This window comes from Tauraco erythrolophus, chromosome 3 (genome assembly GCF_009769465.1).
Source record: "Tauraco erythrolophus isolate bTauEry1 chromosome 3, bTauEry1.pri, whole genome shotgun sequence".
Taxonomy (NCBI): domain Eukaryota; kingdom Metazoa; phylum Chordata; class Aves; order Musophagiformes; family Musophagidae; genus Tauraco; species Tauraco erythrolophus.
Window position 1 is genome coordinate 85,741,342 of NC_141467.1, and position 21,902 is coordinate 85,763,243.

The 21,902-nt window shown below is 41.9% G+C and overlaps 1 protein-coding gene across 3 annotated transcripts in view; it reads right to left on the reverse strand.

The window, feature by feature from the left end:
• The window catches only part of NUDCD1 (NudC domain containing 1), a 48,311-nt gene extending 26,463 nt beyond the window's left edge, over positions 1-21,848 (reverse strand). For 2 of the 3 annotated variants that reach the window (XM_086609518.1, XM_086609517.1), the window contains exons 1-2: positions 21,681-21,848; positions 7,779-7,933 (exon numbers count right to left, since the gene is read on the reverse strand). In XM_086609518.1, the coding sequence (XP_086465644.1) occupies positions 7,779-7,933; positions 21,681-21,798 (273 nt within the window). In that variant the 5' untranslated portion in view covers positions 21,799-21,848. Of the gene's footprint in view, positions 1-7,778; positions 7,934-14,566; positions 14,724-21,680 lie in introns of all 3 variants that reach the window. The other variant, XM_086609519.1, reaches the window with a different exon arrangement.
• Positions 21,849-21,902: the final 54 nt, after the last annotated feature.

Sequence of the window (21,902 nt, forward strand, 5' to 3'; positions counted from 1 at the left end):
ATGTCTTCCAAGATATCTTTTAGGATTATTCTTTATCTTGTGGCTTCACTCTCACATACACTCCTTGCTTTGCTGAATAAGGCTTTGTAACTCTCTGCTGTTATTTGGCTTGCAGAATGCCAGTGCCCGCTGCCTGCTTAGGACTACGATTTACCTCCTCTTTGTGAGTTGAAGTAATCTCTGAGTATCCAAGAGGCTTGTTATGAAAAAAAAACTGACCAAATCTTTATGATTTGAAAATAATTTGGCATCACAGCTTAAAAAAACGGTCAGGACATGCTTTACCAGCAACACAGCTTGATCAGCTACTTAAGAAGTGGATCAGGCTGCAGCAATAAGAGCACAAACAAAATATTCTTACAGAAAAACGTAAGATGCAGACTGGAGATTCAGCACCATCACAGTCACATCTCTATAATCTTTCAAATAACTGAAATAGAACTTAATGCTTGAAGTTTTTCAACTGAACAAAAGTAGCTGCTAAACAAAAGGGGCTGGCAGTCTGTCACAAGTGGAGTCCCCCAGGGATTGATACCAGGCCCTATGCTGTTCAACACCTTCATAAATCACCTGGAAGGTGGGATTGAAAGCACCCTCACCACATTCGCTGGTGACACTGATGAGGCAGATGTGTCATAAGGGAGAGTCATTTGGCACAGAGATCCAGATAGCCTGAAAGAGTTGGGTAGCAAGAACATTGTGAAGATAAACAAAGTGCAAGGTCCTGCACCTGGGACAATAAACGAAAGGAGCCCAGTACAGGCTAGGATCTGCGTTTCTGAGGAGTAGCCTTGCTGAAAGGGATCTGGGGGTCCTGGTGGACAACAAGCCGAGCATCAGTCAGCAGTGCGACACTGCAGCAACAAAGGCAAATCGGATCCTGGGCTGCGTCTGTAGGAGCGCTACTAGCAGAGAGACATGATCATCCCACTCCACTCAGCGCTTGTCAGGCCACGCCTGGAGTACTGTATCCAGTTCTGGTCCCCACAACTGAAAAAAGAAATGGACAGATTGGAAAGGGTCCAAAGGAAGGCCATGAAGATGATCAAAGGGCTGGAGAATCTGCCCTAAGGGGGAAGGCTGAAACACTTAGGTCTTGTTTCCCTGGAGAAGATTCAGGAGGGACCTCATCACAGTATTCCAGTACTTAAAAGGAGGCTACAAAGAGAACAGAGGCACTCTCTTCACAAGAAGTCACACAGAGAAGACAAGAGGCAACAGGTAAAAGTTGCACAAGAAGAGGTTTCATCTTGATATAAGAGAATTTTTTTACAGTGAAAATAATCAATGACTGGGAAAAAAAAAAACAGGGACATGGTAGAGTCCCATCACTGGAGGTTTTCAAGACAACTGGACAGGGTGCTAGATAATCTCACCCAGGCTCCTTTTCCCAGGAAAGGTTGGACCATATAATCTTTTGACGCCCCTTCCAACTTGGGCTGTTGTATGATTCTAAAGCAAATAGTGAGCACTAACAATATATATATATTTTTTTTAATAAATGTTTACCACCTTGCCCCTTATACTGATTCATAGACTTCAGGATTTGATCTGAGGTCTCCAAAAAGGTCTTCCAGTAACAACAAACAAAACCAACTGCTGTTGTTTCTGTTCTGTATCTTGAGAAAACATTTCTCATGAGGTTATGGTCCTTTCCACTCATCTTGCAGACAGTTTTATATATATATATCATAAATGAAACAAAGTTAGATATAACATGTTTCATAGCTAATTTGCAGGCTAGTGTACCTATATACATTTGAACAAATGAACAGTCATCTCTGAAAAAGAAAAAAAGGTGCCTGTCTGGCCTTTACAGATCAAATAGGGTGTTAAACCCTATCAATCTTCTTAATCCAACAACAAATAGCTTATGTTGAGAACATAACTAATAGTCATAGAGCCAATCAAACTATTTTCAGGTTTTTTACCGGCTTATTTCCTGTCAGTTCATCTACAGTTATTTTAGAAGCTCCACAAATCAGAAAACTCTGCTTTAACAATAAGGAAATTCTTTCCCTGTTACTAAAAATCACCTGTTAGTGTCACTAAAATGAAAAGATACTTAAGTAGAAATATATTTTTAGAAAAACAGAATTTCAATGAAAAACACTACAGGGACAGTTTTGAAGATATTTACAAGTACATAAAAGGAAGCACAAACAAACAGAAGAATATTTTTGTATCGAAAACCTGGGGGGAAAACAAGTATTTATCTAATCTCTGCACACAAAATGCACTTTCTCACTATAGTAAGGGTGGGCAGGCGATTAAGAAATAGCGGTGAAGAAGTATCAGATTGAAACAGCGTCTCATGACACACCCTGAAACCTCAGCCACAAATTATTATAATATTTTATAAGCATTCTCTGTCCTGTTGTTTTCCCTCAAGCAATGGATAGCTTGGGGGGAGGAATCATCTATATACCTACTTCCAGTAAAAGCAGCTCACTCATTCTACTCTATGAAATAAGGCAGTCAAAAAGGCTACACACAAAGCACCGTCTCAGTTCTTTGCACTCGTGCACGCAACGCAGGAAGAGCACGCTTGTGCATGCAGCGCATGCCATGGCCTCGTTTGTTGAGAATCCTGTATCTGAGGGGATTTTAACATCTTCATACTTTCCAGACGTTATTAAAATCAGATGTGCATTTCAAACACGTTTAAAGGTAAGCAGGAGAAATTGGATTTGGGTAAGTACCATTTTAATAAGCAACAGCAAGAAAGACCAGATGACGAACCGATAGTCTGCTTGCCTTTGGGCCTGCTTGAGATTACCGCGTGCTACAAAAAAGCACAAGGGCTATTATAAAACCTGCAATTGAAAAGATGCAAATTTGATTTTTAATTATTGGAAGCATTCAGGGTCACTTTGTAGATTCAGTTGCATCACTATGCCACTTGAATTATTCCACTAATTTTTAACACACTCAGGAGGGGAGAATGAAATGAATTAAAAAACCCCAACAAAATAAACCCACAACTCAAACAAAAATCCCACAAACACCAGATACAAAGAATTTTGGCTTCCCCACCTTTTACTTAATTTAAAGTTTCACTGAAAGGCAGTGTTTTCTACCATAAAAGTGTTCCATTGTAACTAGCATAGGAAAAAAAATAATCAAAATCCCATGCATCTTATCACGGAAAGAAGCAGCATTATCCCTGTTAACAGTAATTTACAGGGCTATACTATGTAACATTACAGAAGACCCCATATTTTTCAGCCTTCAAGTGAATCTTAACAGCAAGCTTCAAATAGCTTTGGATGTAATTTAAAAAAGAAATAAATTATCAACCATTTAATACTCTAAAGCTCGCATCAGATTTATCAGCACTGAGCAGGAATGTCACGACTCAATATATCTCCTGAAAAAAGTGAAAAATAAGCTTCATTACATATTACAAAGCCTCTCTCTCAATAGGCAAGAAAGAAAATGCTCTTATTCACAACCTTTCTCTTCACTAATTCAACTGTAGGCATTTATTAGAACAGTCTCTAATCTCAGATGGACAATGAAATGGATGGACTTATTTGAAACTGAAACAAAACCTGCCCTCAAAACTCTTCTGTGTCAGATTTGCTTTTTGACTTCTCTGTTCACCAGCTGGTTAACAAGGGTTACTAGTAACTCTACTTCAGAAGTATGTGACACTACAGTCATGTATTATACCAGCAAGAACCAGCTAAAACAACTATAGTCATTTTAAGTCAGGTTTACTCACTGTAATTAGGTTTAAATGACAGCAACACAGTTTCTTTAAGAAAAAACTAGATGCAGCTTCTCATCAGACCCAGTTCTTCGTCTCCCTTCACTCCACTACAAAGGTGCTTCCGTTTTAAACTATTTTTCACTCCCAAGTCTCTCTCTTATCTTCTTCACTGGCCTTTAATTCTACTCTGCTCACTTCTATACTTCTTGACAGTGTACTTTGCTTCCTTTTGGCCTCTGTCATTCTGTTCATCTAGTTCAGATTTCATCCGAGTGCATGTACTTTTACAACTCCTTTCCTCTCAGCAGCGCCTTTGCCTCACCTGCCTATGACACCAACCCTGATTTTGAGCCTTTTACGCAGAACAGGTTTCAAATTTGTGTACAAATTCTGAGCAAACAGATCCTCCACAGGCAAAGTCAGGCAGATCTAGGGTGTGCTCTAGTTGCTCAGGATAAGGAGCCAGTGTGTGGCAAAAAAAGAGGCAAAATGTAAAACACAAGATTAAAAATTCCCTCTGCTGTTCCTAACTCCCAGGCTCCATTTAAGTAAGCGTGTCTTAGCTTATACAGTTAAGTAGTGAAATTTCACTTAGGTTCTTTGGCATATCTGTAAGATTTAAAGTGGCATGCTTGTAAGATGTAATTTTTTTAAGTTAAGAAATTGTATTGTTCCAAAGTCGTAATTTGTCATACTGTACAAACAAGTGATATTTCATAAGAGATTTAAAATAGGAATGAATTTTTCAAGGAAAAGACAAGGAATAAGAAAAGACAAAATATATCAAAAGAGAAAGGAAACAACACAAGCTGTAAGTTATACAGCCATTTCCACAAAGTACCCAGAACAAATACAAAATTTTGGTTTAATGAAAAATCGAAATACCTAGGCATTTCACACATCTCTCTAACTGAGCAAAGATGTCCAAGCCCAGCACTCTGAATAGCAAAGAGCCAAGTATTTAAAGAAGTCTAAAAGATTTCATTGTTCTTCACTTTATCTGCTTACTTATTCTGACTTGTTTCAAACAGAATTCCTCCATTGTTTCTGGTGCCACTAACAGTTGTTCTGAACTGAAGTCCACTGAAAGTTATGGAAAGGGCATTCCACAGCTAATTCTTACTGAATTCAGGAAGATGAAAATATAGATACCATTAATGGTTTTAATTAAGTGTGAGAAGAGTTACAATTGCCACAATTTCTCAATTCCATTATTTGAGTATAAAAAGAAACACAGTCATCTCTGCAAGAAGAGCTGAAGGTCAAGAAATCAAGTCCAAGTGTTTAACTCCTGAAGAAGAAAACTGAGTATTTTCCAGCTATATCCCAGTATTACAAACATCAAGCCCTTAAAGTCAAGTCAGAAGCAAAAACCACAACGATAAAAAAACCCAACTCAGCAATCCTGTCACTGCACTGCCTATTGGGTCTTTAAAACAAAGTATCAATGCTGGTTTACTGAACCAAAGGAGCTGTAACAGAAAAATGGTAAAGCTTTTATGCAGCATTGCCAGCCAAGGTAGGGCAACAAGCATCTCAACACGGTATAAAAATACGACCTAAACACTCATCCGTCGACTTGGAAAAAGAAGAGTTATCAACATGAGTAGTTTTTCTATTATGTTTGATTTTGAGCAAGTGGCAAGGCATTATCTGTACTTTTTGCCTTCACAGATGACATCTTTTTAAGCACCTAAGTTGCACAGATAATTTGTGATTTATGGATACTAACACATCGCCATACAGGAGGGTTGGAACTAGATGACCTTTAAGGTCCCCTCCAACCCAAAGCATTCTATGATTCTATACTAGAAGCAAAGTTACAATTGAAACAGGAAGCAGAACTGGAAATAATTATGTGTTTAAAAGCCTACGTGTTCTTTCACTTTGGATCTAAGATAAGCACGTTAAACTGTTCCATCTTCTGTTTTAAAGAAGACTGACATTAATTTTAATTGTGGTCGTTGCTACCTCTAAGCTGTGCTTGGCTGAAAACAATATTATTTGTAATATGCATTTGACTAACTCATGGCCAGGCACATTTGTAATGAGACACCTTGTTGACAATTCTGAATACGCATTCCTTTTTATACAGAGGCAAACGTGTTTCTTTTGCAAAACAGCACTGTATTGCCTATTAGGACACAAGATGGTGGCTATTTATTTCAGTCTGGTGGAACTGAAACTCCCGACAAGGTATTAAGCAAGTACCATTTTCTTCAAGACTCCAATGGACCCATCAGTCCTAGGAAAAAATATTTATTATTTCAATTTTCTGCACATAAAAATGCAAATTACTGCCTGTTGTAAATCCTTTATCTAGTTTATCTGCTAAGAAATAAATTTACACACTTCGGTGCCCTCATCACAAAGGACTGCATTGGGTGTCTGTGTTGCGCTGGCAGCCCCGTGCCGAACGCAGGCGCTTCCACCTGGTTCCAACGGACTCATGAGAGGGCACAGCTGAGCCTGCAGCCAAGATGGTGGTGCGGAGCAAGGTTCGCCTGCAGCCATTGGAGAAGATCGTGGGGAAGTAGGTTGTCCCCCTGCAGCCCATGGAGGACTACAGCGAGGCAGATACCCATGTTGCAGCCCATGGAAAGCCCATGCTGGAACAAACTCCTCGTAGGAGCTTTGTGTGACTTTGTTTCTCATCCTCCTATTCTAATTTTAATGGGCATGAAATTAAATTAATTTCCCCAAAGTCAAGTCTGTTTTGCCCATGATGATAATTGGTAAGCAATCTTCCTGGTTTTATCTCAATCCACAATCTTTTCTGTCTTATTTTCTCCCCATCCTGTTGAAGAGTGGGAGTGAGAACACGTCTGGGTGGGCTGGCAGCTCATCAAGGTTAACCAGCCACAAGGAAAATACACAAAAAACGAGATTGTGACAAGTCACTATTCACAGAAGGATTTCTCTGACCAGGGTTTTTTTTTTGTTTGTTTTAGACATTCCTACTGGGAATCCAGATGATTTCAAAAGATTTGAAAGAAGTCCCAGAAGATTATTCTGTCTCAGCAAGAGCCTGCCAAAGGCTCCAACTGCTTCTATGTTCTATGAAAAGTAAAGAACTATTTTGCAGCTTCAGTTCTCAGTCTACCATCCTCTGGAAACCTCTATTTCATAAAACATTTAGAACTACCATTTCAGGATTTTTCTCAGCTTAGTGCTGGCCTAGTAAGTTCCACTCCCACAACACTGCACAGAGTAAGCTACACTCTCTCACAAAAAAAGAAAAAAAAAAATCATCCATTGCCCTGTGTTTTCTTTTGTCCCACAGGGTTACAAGCCAAATTCCTTGGTAGCATGACAATGGATATTTTCCTTTCCACACAGTCTTTTATCCCTTAATGACCAAGCACTACAACTGCATGTACCAGAAACACAGTGTCCCTAGAGCCATGTACTTTCCCCTCCAGAATGAAGAATAGCTTTATAATGGAAACTAGTGCATCCATGCATTAAAATGGCTCAAAAGAAATAGCAAGTTTGACTACTTAAGAACATCAGTATAAAAACAGAGGACTACCATGTTTTTTCAGACTTGGCCTAGCTTGTCTACACTCTATTTCAAGTTTGCCCAGGGACATCAGCATCTTTCTGCTCTCAACAAGTGATGCCCAGATTAAGCTATTAGTCCATAAAGGTTTGCATTTCCAATTCTAACACGTACAGCTTCTTCCTCTCCTTATATCTACGAGGACTGGATTTTCAAATTAGCAAACAGACATACAACAAGTAACGTAGGGGAGAAACAGACAGCAACCAGAAAAGAAGTGCCTACTCTTTTCTCAGGCTTGTCACCATGTCTCTCTTCCCAGAATGGAAGCAGATGCAACACTATTGCAATACTAATGCAATACTATTAATGACAAGATGTCAAACCTCACTTTAAAATCCTTTCATCCTTCCTGGTGAACTGCATTTTTGTTCATCTACCTGTCTTTCCAGCAATAGCTTCCCCCAGTTTTTGCATTTGGATCCTACTTGCCATACTTTCTACTTCATCTACTCCCCATCTTTTCAAATTCAGTAATTCTTAAAAAAAGTTTATTCTTACCAGAGTCACTGACAGATTCATAACTCTTCCAAACTGATCAACATAGTAGACATTATCCTGGTACCAGGAATCAAGGTGAAGATAATTATACATGCCAAAAGCACGCATGTGGTCAAGGGTATATTGATCATCACGAAGTTTCACTTCTGCTACAGCTGAGGAAGAAAAAAAAAGACTCTTTTAGCAATTATTTATTTATTTATTATTTAGTAATTTAAAGTTCAAACTAATAATTCTTCCATCCTTAGTCCATAGGTCTGGTTTATTTGAAGAAAAATACATTATGTATACATAGTTTAAAATTTCACCATAAACTTGGAAAGGAAGTCATCCACACTGAAGGCCACTGCAGTCATTCTCTGTGATTCCATAATAACTATTATCATTTATAGTGGTCTATCGTGGTAGGTTGACCCTGGCTGGATGCCAGGTGCCCATCAAAGCCACTCTATCACTCCCCTCTTCAGCTGGACAAGGGAAGAGAAAACGTAATGAAAGGCTCATGGGTTAAGTCAAGGACAGGGCGAGATCATTCGCTATTTACTGTCACAGGCAAAACAGATTTGACTTGAGAAATTAATTTAATTTATTGCCAATCAAAATCAGAGTGGGGTACCCTGGACACAGGGGGTACGTTAGTCACTAGGGATGAGGACAAGGCTGAGGTCCTTAATGCTTTCTTCGCCTCAGTCTTTAATAATAAGGTTAGTAGTTCCCAGGTGAGCTGGCCTGTGGTGTCTGAGAGCAGGGAGGGAGAGTAAATCGAAGCTCCTGTGATCCAAGAGGAACGGGTCAAGGATCTGCTTCTTCGGCTGGATGCCCACAAGTCTATGGGGCCTGATGGTATCCACCCAAGAGTCCTGAGAGAGCTGGCGGATGTCATTGCCAAACCCCTGTCCATTATCTTTGGGCAGTCTTGGCTCACTGGGGAAGTTCCGCTGGACTGGAGGCTGGCGGATGTTACCCCCATTTACAAAAAAGGGCGGAAGGAGGATCCGGGGAACTACAGGCCTGTCAGTCTGACCTCGGTGACGGGCAAAGTCATGGAACAGGTTATCTTGAGTGCTATTAACGAGCACATACAGGTTAACCGGGTGATCAGGCCCAGTCAACATGGGTTTATGAAAGGCAGGTCTTGCCAATCAAACCTGATCACCTTCTATGACAGGGTGACCTGCCTGGTTGACGAGGGAAGGGCTGTGGATGTAGTTTTCCTTGACCTCAGTAAAGCCTTTGACACAGTTTCTCATAGTGTTCTGGTTGAGAAACTGATAACTGCTGGCCTGGACAGGCACACCCTTCTTTGGGTTAAAAACTGGCTGGATGGCCGGGCCCAAAGAGTGGTGGTAAATGGGGCTAAATCCAGCTGGAGGCCAGTCACCAGTGGGGTTCCCCAGGGCTCAGTGCTGGGTCCAGTTCTGTTTAACATCTTTATCAATGACCTGGATGAGGGGATTGAATGTACCCTCAGTAAATTTGCGGACAACACCAAGGTGGGAGGCTGTGTCGATCTGCTCGAGGGTAGGGAGGCCCTTCAGAGGGATTTGAACAGACTGGATCGTTAGGCTGAGGCCAATGGCATGAGCTTTAATAAGGCCAAGTGCAGAGTCCTTCACTTGGGGTATAAAAACCCCAAGCATCGCTATAGGCTCGGGGAAGAGTGGCTGGAAAGCTGCCTGGCGGAGAAGGACCTGGGGGTGTTGGTTGACTACTGGCTTGATATGAGCCAGCAGTGTGCCCAGGTGGCCAAAAAGGCCAATGGGATACTGGCATGTATCAAGAATAGTGTGACCAGCAGGAACAGGGAAGTGATCCTGCCCCTGTACTCGGCACTGGTGAGGCCGCACCTGGAATATTGTGTCCAGTTTTGGGCCCCTCGCTTTAAGAGAGATATTGAGCTCCTGGAGCGAGTCCAAAGAAGGGCGACTAAACTGGTCAAGGGGCTGGAAAATAAAACTCATGGGGAGCGGCTGAGGGAGTTGGGGCTGTTTAGCCTGGAGAAGAGGAGGCTGAGGGGAGACCTGATTACAGCCTACAAATACTTGAGAAGGGATGGTGGGGAGGTGGGGGAAGGGCTCTTTACATTAGTGATGGGTGATAGAACAAGAGGAAATGGGTATAAACTTAGTCAGGGGAGATTCAGGTTGGATGTTAGGAAGTATTTCTTCTCTGAAAGGGTTGTCAGCCACTGGAATAGGCTGCCCAGGGAGGTGGTTGAGTCCTCATCCCTGGATGTGTTTAAGAATAGGGTGGATGATCTACTTAGCGATATGGTTTAATGGGGATTAGGGATGGTTGGACTCGATGATCTCTAAGGTCTTTTCCAACCTAGAAATCTATGAATCTATGAATAATGAGAAATAAAACCAAATCTTAAAACAACTTTCCCCTCACTCCTCCCTTCTTCCCACGCATAACTTTACTCCCAATTTTCTCTGCCTCCTCCCCGCAGCAGTGCAGAGGGATGGAGAACGGGGGTTGTGGCCAGCTCATTACACCCTATTTCTGTCGCCTTCTCCTCTTTGGGGGGAGGACTCCTTGCATTCCTCCTCTGTGCCATTGTGGGGTCATTTCCACAGGAATTAGTCCTCCATGAACTTCTCCAACGCGAGACCTTCCCACGGGCTGCAGTTCTTCAAAAAACTGCTCTAGTGTGGGTCCCTCCCACAGGGTGCCATCCTGCAGGAACAGGCTGCTCCAGTGTAGGCCTCCCACAAAGTTACAGCCTTCTTCAGCATAGTCATCTCCTCCGGCATGGGGTGCTCCATGGGCTGTGGGTGGATTTCTGCTCCACCATTAATCTCCATGGGCTGCAGGGAGACAGCCTGTCATCTCACCATGGGCTGCAGGGGAACCTCAGCTCTGGCACACCTCCTCCTCTTCCTTCTTCGCTGACCTTGGTGTCTGCAGAGCTCACATCCCACTCCTTTCAAGTCTTGATTTAGAGCGAACAAAGGCTACCAAAACCCCATCACACAAACCCAATACAAAAACCCTCACAAGACAAAACACACATGCAACAACTGTGTAAAACCTACTTTTAAGTCTGTTTGGGAAGAGCAGGCATCATCATTCCTGGTATGTACATGGTATTGTAATTAGAGAAAAAAAAATCTGCTCTATGGTAACTCCAAGAAAACAGCAGCCAAAAGAAGTGTTCTGTCTTGAAATCCTGTCCACGGATTTCATAGTCTTAAATGCTGAATCAAGATATCCGTGCTTGCAAGGCAAAAGATTAAAACAGAACAAAGCAGAATCAGTACGTGGTTATTACCAAAAAAAAATGACTCCTATGTTCCTAGCACTCCTGCTGAGGCTGAAATCTTGACAGATGCCCACGACACCATCAAAATTTCAGACTAAGCTTTTTCTAACTGAAAGAGGCTACAAAGAATGGCTGTTGACCATAATGGTACCTTCTTCAAGGCAAGAAGCAGGTTACCAACAGTCACTCACTTCAATAAGATTTTTCCAAACAGAAAACCTCTCCTCAGCCACTAGTAATCAGAACTGGAGTTATCACTCTAAGACTAACCAAGGTTTTATGCAACTAGCTAGAGCTCTTTCTTCCTATTCCATAACTATACAGAGGTCAAGCAGCTGTAGTCCCAACATCTCAAAATACAGAAAATCCTCAAGTTTTAGCAAAGACATTAGCAAAGGTCTACTTCATCCTTCTGCAAATATGTAGCCCGACAGACTAGAATCCCAGTTCCCTCTCCAGTCCAGTCATTCCAGGCTCCTCAGCTTCCTTGCAGGAAGTTTAGCTTGAACTTCACGCAGCAAGCAAAATCCTTTAGAAAGTTTTAAGTAAACCCTGTCAGTCCATGATGACTAGCCTTCAAACCCAGAGTATGAGGAAAGCATCTCAGGGCAAATCCTTCTCATAGCAAATCCTTCTCATAGCAAGTTATTTTATTCCTACTTTTCAGCTTCCACTTTCTCTCTTTTCTGCCCAGAAACAGAGCAAAGATATTTCCACTATTTCACTTCCACCACCCCCCATAACAGAGACCATTCACCTCTAGGCAGCAGTCCCTCATCCTAGATTTCTTGCACTCTTCTTTAGCATCTACAGCCTACCAAAGCAGCAGCAGTTTATTCTACTCTGTCAGAACACGAATTACTCCAACCAGTAGTTGATTTTGCAGTGCAGTCGGTGCCACTGCACAGCTATCACAGTACCATCAGTCAGATACTCACTAGATGGCTCAGAACTGACCCCATTAGAGATACGGGCTGTTAACAGAAAAGTGGCTACAGAAACTATGGAAGATTATATTGTCTGATTAATAAAAAAATCCAGCCATACTATACAAAATGCTTGCAAAATGACAGCATAATTAGCAATTAGTCTCCTAATCACTGTTGATATTTGCAAACCATCAGCATTAATTCCACTCAGCTCAAATCATTATTCATATTCACCACACAAGAGAGATTTCCGTACCTCTGCAATTAATGAATTACTGTTCCCCAAGCCATGGCCTTTCAAAAAAACCTAGAATATCAACAAAGGAGTGAGAAGAAAATACACCTGTCATAATGGGAAAGGCTGCTACCCATTCCAATTTCTACTTTAACCAATTAGAATATTTTACAGTAAATTATACTGTAAAAGAAATTAGAAGGATGTGTTATGAAAACGCATTTTAAAGCTGTTTGTACAATTAAGCTTTATCACAGAGATATTTTTCCCAACACGACAAGAGATGATGTGAATGTTATGTAAACAATTAAAGACAAAACCAAACATAATCCAGGATAATTATTTTCAGTGAAACCAAGTACACGTCACTGCTTTCTGCATAGCAGATCTTCTGAAATTAGAATATACATGTGGAAGCATGTAAAGCTTTTTAGCACAGAAAACCTAAAACTGTCTTATTTTGTAATGCTTCTGTTCTAAAATTCTCCCTCCCAGCCCCCCTCAACATGTTGCTACTGTCAGAACTGTAACTAAAACACATGCAAATAGTGAAAATAGAGCAAACTAGATGCTTCCTAAAGTAAATGTATAACCTTTCACGGAAATTCTTATAACAATATACCATTGATTAGCTGATTGTAAGGTGATAAGCTTGAGAAAAGCTGGAAGAACATGAATAAATTCTCTGTTCTTGAGCTTTCCAGCCTGTAGTCCTGACAAGCCCAGAATAACAAGGGGTCAGGAATAGGAGATCCAAATCCCTTGCATAATTGCAATATGTAGTTAACTCTTCATAAACAGAAGTCAGAAACGATACAATTTGTACATGATTTTAAACCATGAAATCAAACAAATGTGTACTGTGCTGTTATGAAACACTTCCATTAAGGTTATCAAAGGCTTGCAGAATGTACCCTGTATATATAACTCTGCCAAGAAGTAATTAGAGAAACTATTCCACCCTCGATTAATTGAGATCCATTCTGTGATCAAGTGAGATCTGTGCACAGATGCCATTCTGCTATCACATACCATGTGCCCAGATAGTTTATAGGAGATTTTACAATAGGATGAAGTTTATTCCTTCCTTTCTACAGCCTTCCAGATCCAAGCTTTCTTGATGGTTCTTGAAAAAAGGAGGACAAAATCAACAGAGTTGAGTGCAAAAAAATTAAGGACAAAAGAGATAAGAAATGGAGACTTTTAGTAAAATAAATTCAGAAAAAGAGACGTTAATATAAAGGGAAAAGAAGAAACACTCAATCAGATCACAACCTTATTCAGTTCCACAGTTACATAGTTGTGCAGTTTTTTGTTTGGTCAGGATTTTTTGTTGTTGCTTGATTTGCAGTTGTGGGGGTTTTCTTGGTTTTGTTTTGGGGGTTGTGTTTGTTTCAGTTTTTTTTTCGTTTTGGTTTGGGTTCTTTTAAGAGTTAGACTAATTCACTAACTTCAGCTTTTTGGTTTCCATTAACGAGCAGCAGTTAATGACAGCCATTCAACAGAATGATACATGGTCTCCTTCAAATTTCTGATAAATAAATCTGCAAACCAAAACCCAGGAACATTGATTCATACTCCGTCACACCAGAAAAGAGACTAAATGTACAGAACGTATATATTAAATCTCAGCTTTCAATATTATTTCACAACAATCCTAGTTAGGTGAGATATCTCAGACTAGTACAATGAAAATTATGCCACTTTCTTAGAATTGTACTTATCTCCAGCTTCACGCTTAAAAAAAAGTAATTTGATTCAAAATAGTTCAAAGATAATTAAGCAAAGATTTTCACTCACATTGTCTTTACTTAAAAGAAAAAGCACTAAATATAGAGCAACTCATAAGAATCAACAGAAGGAGTAAAACGTCCCTAATCTAACTGGATCTTATTATTATTATTACTCTGCAGTGCAAAAAAAAAATCTCCTCTGGATAAAGAACTATCAAGGGACTTATATTTAAATGAATAAAGAAGTCATACATCTGCCATCAAATATTACAAAGCAGAACTGGAAGAAAAAAAAATAGAAAAAAAAAAAGGTGAGACACTTTCCCCTCCATTTTTAGATGTTTTACTGAATACATGAAAACGACTTTACAATATCAGAAAATATGTAAAATAATTATATTAATATATTATTTTGGGGCATCAAACGTTACATGCTCCTATGTTATACTTTGTTTTGCAATGCCACCCAGTGGAAGCAATTTAGTATTTCATATGCTATCACATACTTATGTACTAGTGGAAGAGATCAATTTATTTTCTAGTATCAGCGTTAAAAGATACTTCAAACTCTGCATTAATTCTTTTAATATTATCAAATCTGTTTTTATTGTTAATGGCAGCATCACCTCATTGCTGTTGTTCAGTAAAAGCTGGTGGAGTTCAAGATCCTTAGGGTGGCAAGGAGGGAACACAGCAAGCTCACTACCCCGGATTTCAAGAGAGAAGAGAGAAGACTTTGGCCTCTTCAGGGATCTGCTTGGTAGAGTATCATGGGATAGAGCCCTGGAGGGAAGAAGGGCCGAAGAAAGATGGTTAATATTCAAGGATTACCTCCTGCAAGTTCAGGAATGACAGATCCCAACAAAGAGGAAGTCAGGCAGAAACACCAGGAGGCCAGCATGGATTAACAAGGAGCTCCTGGACAGAATCAACGACAAAAATGAAGCCTACAGACGGTGGGAGCAAGGACAGGTAGCCTGGGAGGAATAGAGAGAAATTGTCCAAGCAATCAGGGATCAGGTTAGGAAAGCTAAAGCCCTGATAGAATTAAATCTGGCCAGGGACATCAAGGGCAATAAGAAATGCTTCTATATGTACTTTGGTGATCAAAGGAGGACGAGGGAAGATGTGGGCCCACCCCAGAAGAAAACAGGAGACCGGGTCACTCGGGATATAGGTAAGCCTGCGGTACTCAATGACTTTTTTGCCTCGGTCTTCACTGGCAAGTGCTCCAGCCACACTGCCCAAGTCGCAGAAGGCAAAGGCAGGGATGTGGGGGAATGAAGCATCTCCCACTGTAGGAGAACATCAGGTTTGACATGATCTAAGGAACCTGAAGGTGCACAAGTCCACAGGACCTAATGAGATGCATCCACGGGTCCAGAGGCAGATGAAGTTGCTAAGCCACTCTCCATCATATTTAAGAAGTCAAGGCAAACCGGTGTGACCTTATAGCAGTCTTCCAGTACCTCAAGGGGGACTACAAGAAAGATGGGGAGAGGCTGTTCAGGAGGGCCTGTTGTGATAGGACAAGGGGTAATGGTTTTAAAATAGAGGGAGGTAGATTCAGATTGGATATTAGGAAAAACTTTTTTACCATGAGAGTTGTAGAACACTGGAACAGGTTGCCCAGAGAGGTGGTGGATGCTCCATCCCTGGAGACGTTCAAGGCCAGGTTGGACGAGGCCCTGAGCAACCTGATCTAGTTGGAGATATCCCTGTTCCTTGCAGGGGGGTTGGAATAGATGACCTTTGAAGGTCTCTTCCAGCCCTAACCATTCTATGATTCTATGATTCTATGAAACCACCAACTGGAAAATTGGAAACAGCCCCCATTTTTAAAAAGGGAAAAAAGGAAGACCCAGGGAACTACAGGCCAGTCAATCTCACCTCTGTGCCTGCCAAGATCATGGAGCAGATGCTCCTGGAAATTAGGCTAAGGCACATGGAAAATAAGGGGGTGATTGATGACAGCCAACATGGCTTCACTAAGGGCAAATCCATGTCTGACAAATTTGGTGGCCTTCTATGATGAGGTTACAGTGTTGGTGGGTAAGGGAAGAGTAACTGATGTCATCTACCTGGACTTGTCCAAAGCATTTGATACTGTCCTGTACAACATCCTTGTCTTTAAATTGGAGAGACACAGATTTGATGGGTGGACCACTCGGTGGATAAGGAATTGGCTGGAAGGTCGCTCTCAAAGAGTCGCACTCATCAACAGCTAGATGTCTAAGTGGAGACCAGTGACAAGTGGTGTTCCTCAGGGGTCAGTACTGGGGCTGGTGCTGTTTAACATCTTTGTCGGTGACATGGACAGTAGGATCGAGTGCACCCTCAGCAAGTTTGCAGATGACACCAAGTTGTGTGGTGTTGTTGACATGCTGGAGGGAAGGGATGCCATCCAGAAGGACCTTGACAGGCTGTAGACCTATGAGAACCTAATGAAGTTCAACAAGGCCAAGTGCAAGGTCCTGCACGTGGGTCGGGGCAATACCAAGCACAAGTATAGGCTGGGCGGAGAATGGATTGAGAGCAGCCCTGAGGAAAAGGACTTGGGAGTGCTGGCGGATGAGAAGCTCAACATGAGCCAGCAATGTGCACTGGCAGCCAACCGTAGCCTGGGCTCCATCCAAAGAAGCGTGGCCAGCAGGTCGAGGGAGGTGATTCTGCCCCTCTACTCTGCTCTCGTGAGACCCCACCTGGAATACTGCATTCAGCTCGGAGGTCCCGAACACAAGAAGGACACGGAGCTGCTGGAGCAGGTCCAGAGGAAGGCCACAAAGATGATCCGAGGGCTGGAGCACCTCTCCTGTGAAGACAGGCTGAGAGAGTTGGGGCTGTTCAGCCTGGAGAAGAGAAGGCTCTGGGGTGATCTTACAGCAGCTTTCCAGTACTTAAAGGGGGCTTATGAGAAAGCTGGAGAGGGACTTTTTACAAGGGCATGTAGTGACAGGATAAAGGGCAATGGCTTTAAAGTGAAAGAGGGCAGATTTCAGTCAGATCTCAGGAAGAAATTCTTCACTCAGAGTGGAGAGACACTGGAAGAGGTTTCCCAGAGAAGTTGTGGATGCCCCATCCCTGGAACTATTCAAGGCCAGGCTGGATGAGGCTTTGAGCAATCTGATGCAGTGGCCACGGCAGGGGGGATGGAACTAGATGGTCTTTAAGTTCCCTTCCAACTCAAACCATTCTATGATTCTATGATAAAAGTACAAGGCTTGTTTATTCTACTACAGTAAGTATGTTAAGAAACTAAACACAAAAAACCTGCTGTTTAATAAACACACAGCTTGCTGAAAACAAGCACGAGCTGACAGATAGTATGTAATGAAGTATTTTTGCTTGATCAAATTACTTACACAGGTGTGAAAAGTAAATGGGATCTATCACACACTGAATTTAACACGATTCAAAAACTAGCAAGACATTTGTGGAAGTATCACTACAGCAGTGTCGTGATTTATAAGCTGACTTGTGCCAGCTGCAAGAACCATCTTCTTTAATAACAGTTCCAAGGCAGAACTTGCCTCTACTTTATGTTTTTGTTTCTCAAGAAATTAAAGGACAACACAAGAACAGATACACACGTGCCTGAGACCTAAACTTAGATTTATGAACTACAGCTGTACGTGTCTGAAAAAGTCATGGCTCCCAGTTTCTTAGTATTTCCCATACATTACTTTACAGACTTATATTTAATTTTTCAAATGTAAATGGAAAATACAAATAGAAATCTCTATAAATGTTTGAAACATATCAGTACCTCTGGCTCTATAAAAAGACACAAACACCTGCTTTCCATGCAGGATTACTAAAGGGCAACTACTTTTCACTGAACTACTGAGACTTCTAGTCTAAACAGGCTGGAATTAAGGCAGTCATTTTTTTATTTTTTTTTTTTTTAAGTGATTAAAAGCCCCAGAAATGCACATGATCAAAAGAACGCATTATTCTCCTGACTTGCAACAGGAGCTCCATATTTAAGTCAATGTTTACTATGCCTTTCAGCTGTTATTGTATTGAAAAGCATATATCACATTCTATGTATAACAGTTCTGCCAAATAGACAAGATGGAGAGGAAGGGCACAAGGGATATCAACATCTGAATAAATTCTAAGCCTCTGGGGTGAAAAAAAAAAAAAAAAAAGAATCAAGTTACATCCGACCAGTGGAAGTCACCAGTAAGGTTCTCATTCCTCTAAAAATGTCGTGCATCTTAGACATGCTTCTTACTGGAAACAAGGGTCTGCCCCACAATCACTGCTTCGGGCTCTGCTGAGATCAGATCAGGGCAGAAAAAGTGACAGTAAACGAGAGGCTCTTTCCTCCCTCCCAAATGTTCAGTGATCTAAAAGAAAGGCATTTAAAAGCTCAATGCAAAGGAAGCATTTAAAAATAAGTTATGGAAATAAACAAAGGAAAACAAGGAGAAAAACAGACAAAATTTAGGATGAAGAGTTGGGAATTAAAGGTATAATAGTAAGAGACTCATTAGTAGCTGAAATATGTTACCAGGATGAGAGATGAGAAATGGCTGTGAAAGTTTAGATTAACTAGAGCAGAATGGGTAGGGGTAAGGAAGAAATAAATGAAGAACATGCAAATCAGAGTATCTAAAAGGGAAGGTAAGGTACCAGAATTTCACCATTCTTCTTCACTATGACCATATATTTAAGAAATTCACTAGAAAATTCCCCTCTACCACAGATCTGATAAATAAATCAGTTTTTAAATTTCTTTCTGCTTCAGCTGCACATCTGACCACAGCAAATTCCTGGCAACCACAGTTCGACAGTTAAAGGCAAATTAGGATGAAATACTGAGTTTCACACTACGGTCAGAAAACGAAGCTCATTGTAGTTCACACAAGTGTGACAACCACCACAAGCTGCCCTGCAATACCATGCACTGCTATCCACCTGCTCCAGTAGCAGAAGTCTCCATCAATTTCATGTGTCGATTTTTTTTGGTCATTTTATTTTATAGCTAGCAGTGAAAATCATAAAAACGGATAAATATAAAAACATAGATGAAAATATCAACAAAGAAGATTAATACTCTAATGTTTAACACAGAAGTTTGTAACAACACTGCATAAGTATTTCACTTACAGCTGAGTTAACTCAGTCCTGCTTAAGAACAAGTACCTATTTCTATTTATTATCCTGTATTCCAAGTACTCTAAACCTCACTTGTTCATCTTACTGCCATGAAATTTGGGATGTCACACAGGCAGAACTCCAAACCCCAGGCCATTTGAGACAAGCAATCCTGAAAGAGTTTCCCGGAAAACAAACAAAAAATTCAACAGTCGTTTCACATTAATCTTCCAGATTCTACTACCACACTTTTGCACACAGTTGTGAATAGTATCAGAAATTAGTCATGTTGACAGTGTTCCCAAATATTTGCCTTTTTTTTTTTTCAGCTATTGTACTTCACTCACTCCCACTTTGAGGAAATAAAATCAAACTCTTCACTCAGTGATAAATACTAATTTAATAACCCACAAACTACCAAGTTGTTCATCATGTTCGTGCGATTTTAATTTACTCACAAACGTGCTGGAAAGCAGAAGTCCTTGGCCTTCTCACACAGTGTTAATTTCTACTCCCATGCAGTAATTTGAAAAAGTCACAGCCTGCACACCATCCACAGTCTCTACAACTCAACCCACTGTTCCTGTGCAACATGATGCCCTCAGCCTAACGCATATGTAGACCACTGACACCAGGAAACACAAAGTTCAGGGACAGAACATCTCTGTACTGCGAGGAAACTGCCTTGAAGTGAACAGAAAAAAATCAGCAAGGAGAGAGACCCAACTGTATGGTCTAAAAGCAGGCTGAAATATGGACAAATAAAACATCTAGAAGGCAGATACAGGGCCTGGTTTGGTTTATATTTCATGTAACTAATTTTAAAAAACAACAACGGTAAAAAAGCTTTCCACTCTCCAGTGGGCCAGTATCTATATAGACACATACACAGAACAGAGTAAGTGACTTGGTATTAATGATTTAGTAGGACAGCCAAATAAGTTAGACTGAAATGAGTCAGGGTCTTTGTGCTGTGGGAAGTGGAGAAAGAAAAGAACACAGGAACACACACCAATCTTCTGTCACACAAGTCACTGTAACTATTATGTAAAGCATCTGAACACACAAAAACTGACTAGATCAATCTCTCCATTAGCAACTTCATCATTCAAGTATTTTATGAAAATCTGCAATCCTTATCTAATCAGAATGAGTGCCCAATTGACCACTGAAGAACCACATAGCGTGTCTGACCAGAGAGGCAGAGCACCAAATAAAGGACAAACTAAGAGGCTGCACCTACACTGTGGTAGCTGTTGCCACCTTTGACGCAGCTTTAGTATGCTCCTAACACACGTACACTTGCTTACACTTGGACTGTCTTCTGAAAGGCGACACCTAACTCAGTCTTGTAGTAAAAACGTCAAAATGCGTAATAAAAACGTTACTCGTTAAATTTTCCCATCTTGTCACAGACACACATACAGTATCACCTCAATCTCATTCATTCATCCTTCAATACACAATTCACTTACAACTTCCATCTTACTGCTCACAATTCACCACGGCAAACATATCTTTCCGATCCAGTACTGATGCATCACAAAACTAAAGTTAACGCATAACGGACAACTCTGTAGACAGGTATATTGTTCAGTAAATGCACAGAGGTAGAGATCAATCCGCTCAAATTGCATATTACTGTTCTAGCTTTATAAAAAAGTAAGGAAACTAATTCATCCACCTTACAAAGGATCTAAACTTTACAAATCCATAAAGGTGGAACGCTGAGAGATTGCAGGGGGCGTGGCTAAGGTTGTAGGCACATACCCAACATGACATTGTGCTAATGTTCTTCTCAGTGAATTAGCCCATTAACCTACGGGTACCTCAAGTGTTAATAATGCTTAGCAGTAAAAGCAGAGCATAGAATGCATGGCCTGAAAACTGAAAAAAGCATAGAATGCATGGCCTGAAAACTCCTTCACCTCTGAACTGTGAGGAGAGTAAGAAAGAAAAACAGCTAACTTGCTGAAGTTTGTAGAAGATCCCAATTTCATACACGTTTCTCTAAATCGCGCGTACTCCACCACACGTGTACACGCCCACTTTGAAGAAAACCAGCTAATTTGCTGAAGTTTGTAGAAGATCCCAATTTCATACACGCTTCTCTAAACCGCGTGTACTCCATCACTCCCACTTCGAACCACCTTGGCTGATCGTCGGGCCGTACTACGGGCGCACCAGCCGGGCCCGGGTTCCGCACAGAGACCTTCTCACCCGTTGCGAGACACAGCTCAGACCCACAGGGGCAAACGGCTGTAAGGCAGCGACCCGACAACAGCCAGAATCTTTGGGCCGCCGTGAAGCCGCATGAGGCTGGCAGCGGGGACGGGACACACCAAGGATAACGCTGCAGCCAATTACAACGGGAGAAATCCAGACGAAACGCTGTCTCCCAAACGCCCGCCGTTCCCGACAGCGGACGGGCGCGCAGGCCTCCCGGCAGGGTGGGCCGGGCCTGCCCCAGCTCAGGGCACGCCCGCACCGTGGGCTTAAAGCAAGAGGAGGGAGGGAAACGCGGGAGGAGACGGTGACCCCCCGCGCCGCCCCCGGGGTGCGCTGGGCCGCAGGGGAGGCCCGGCGGGCTCACCCCCTGGCACCGCGCATGCCGCCGGACCCGCCCCCGCTGCTCACCCGCGTCCAGCCCCAGCTGGTAGCAGGCCAGCGGCTCCAGGGACAGCTTGTAGCCTTCGAACTTGGGGTCCAGGAGCAGGCGCTTGGCCTGCAGGGAGCAGTGGGCAGCGCCCGCCATGCCACGGCGCCGGGGAAAACTTCGGGGAGAGGCGGCAACTCGGCGGCGCCTCAGACGACGCGCGGGAGCCACCGCGGAGCACCACGGGAAGGGCCGCTCCGGCA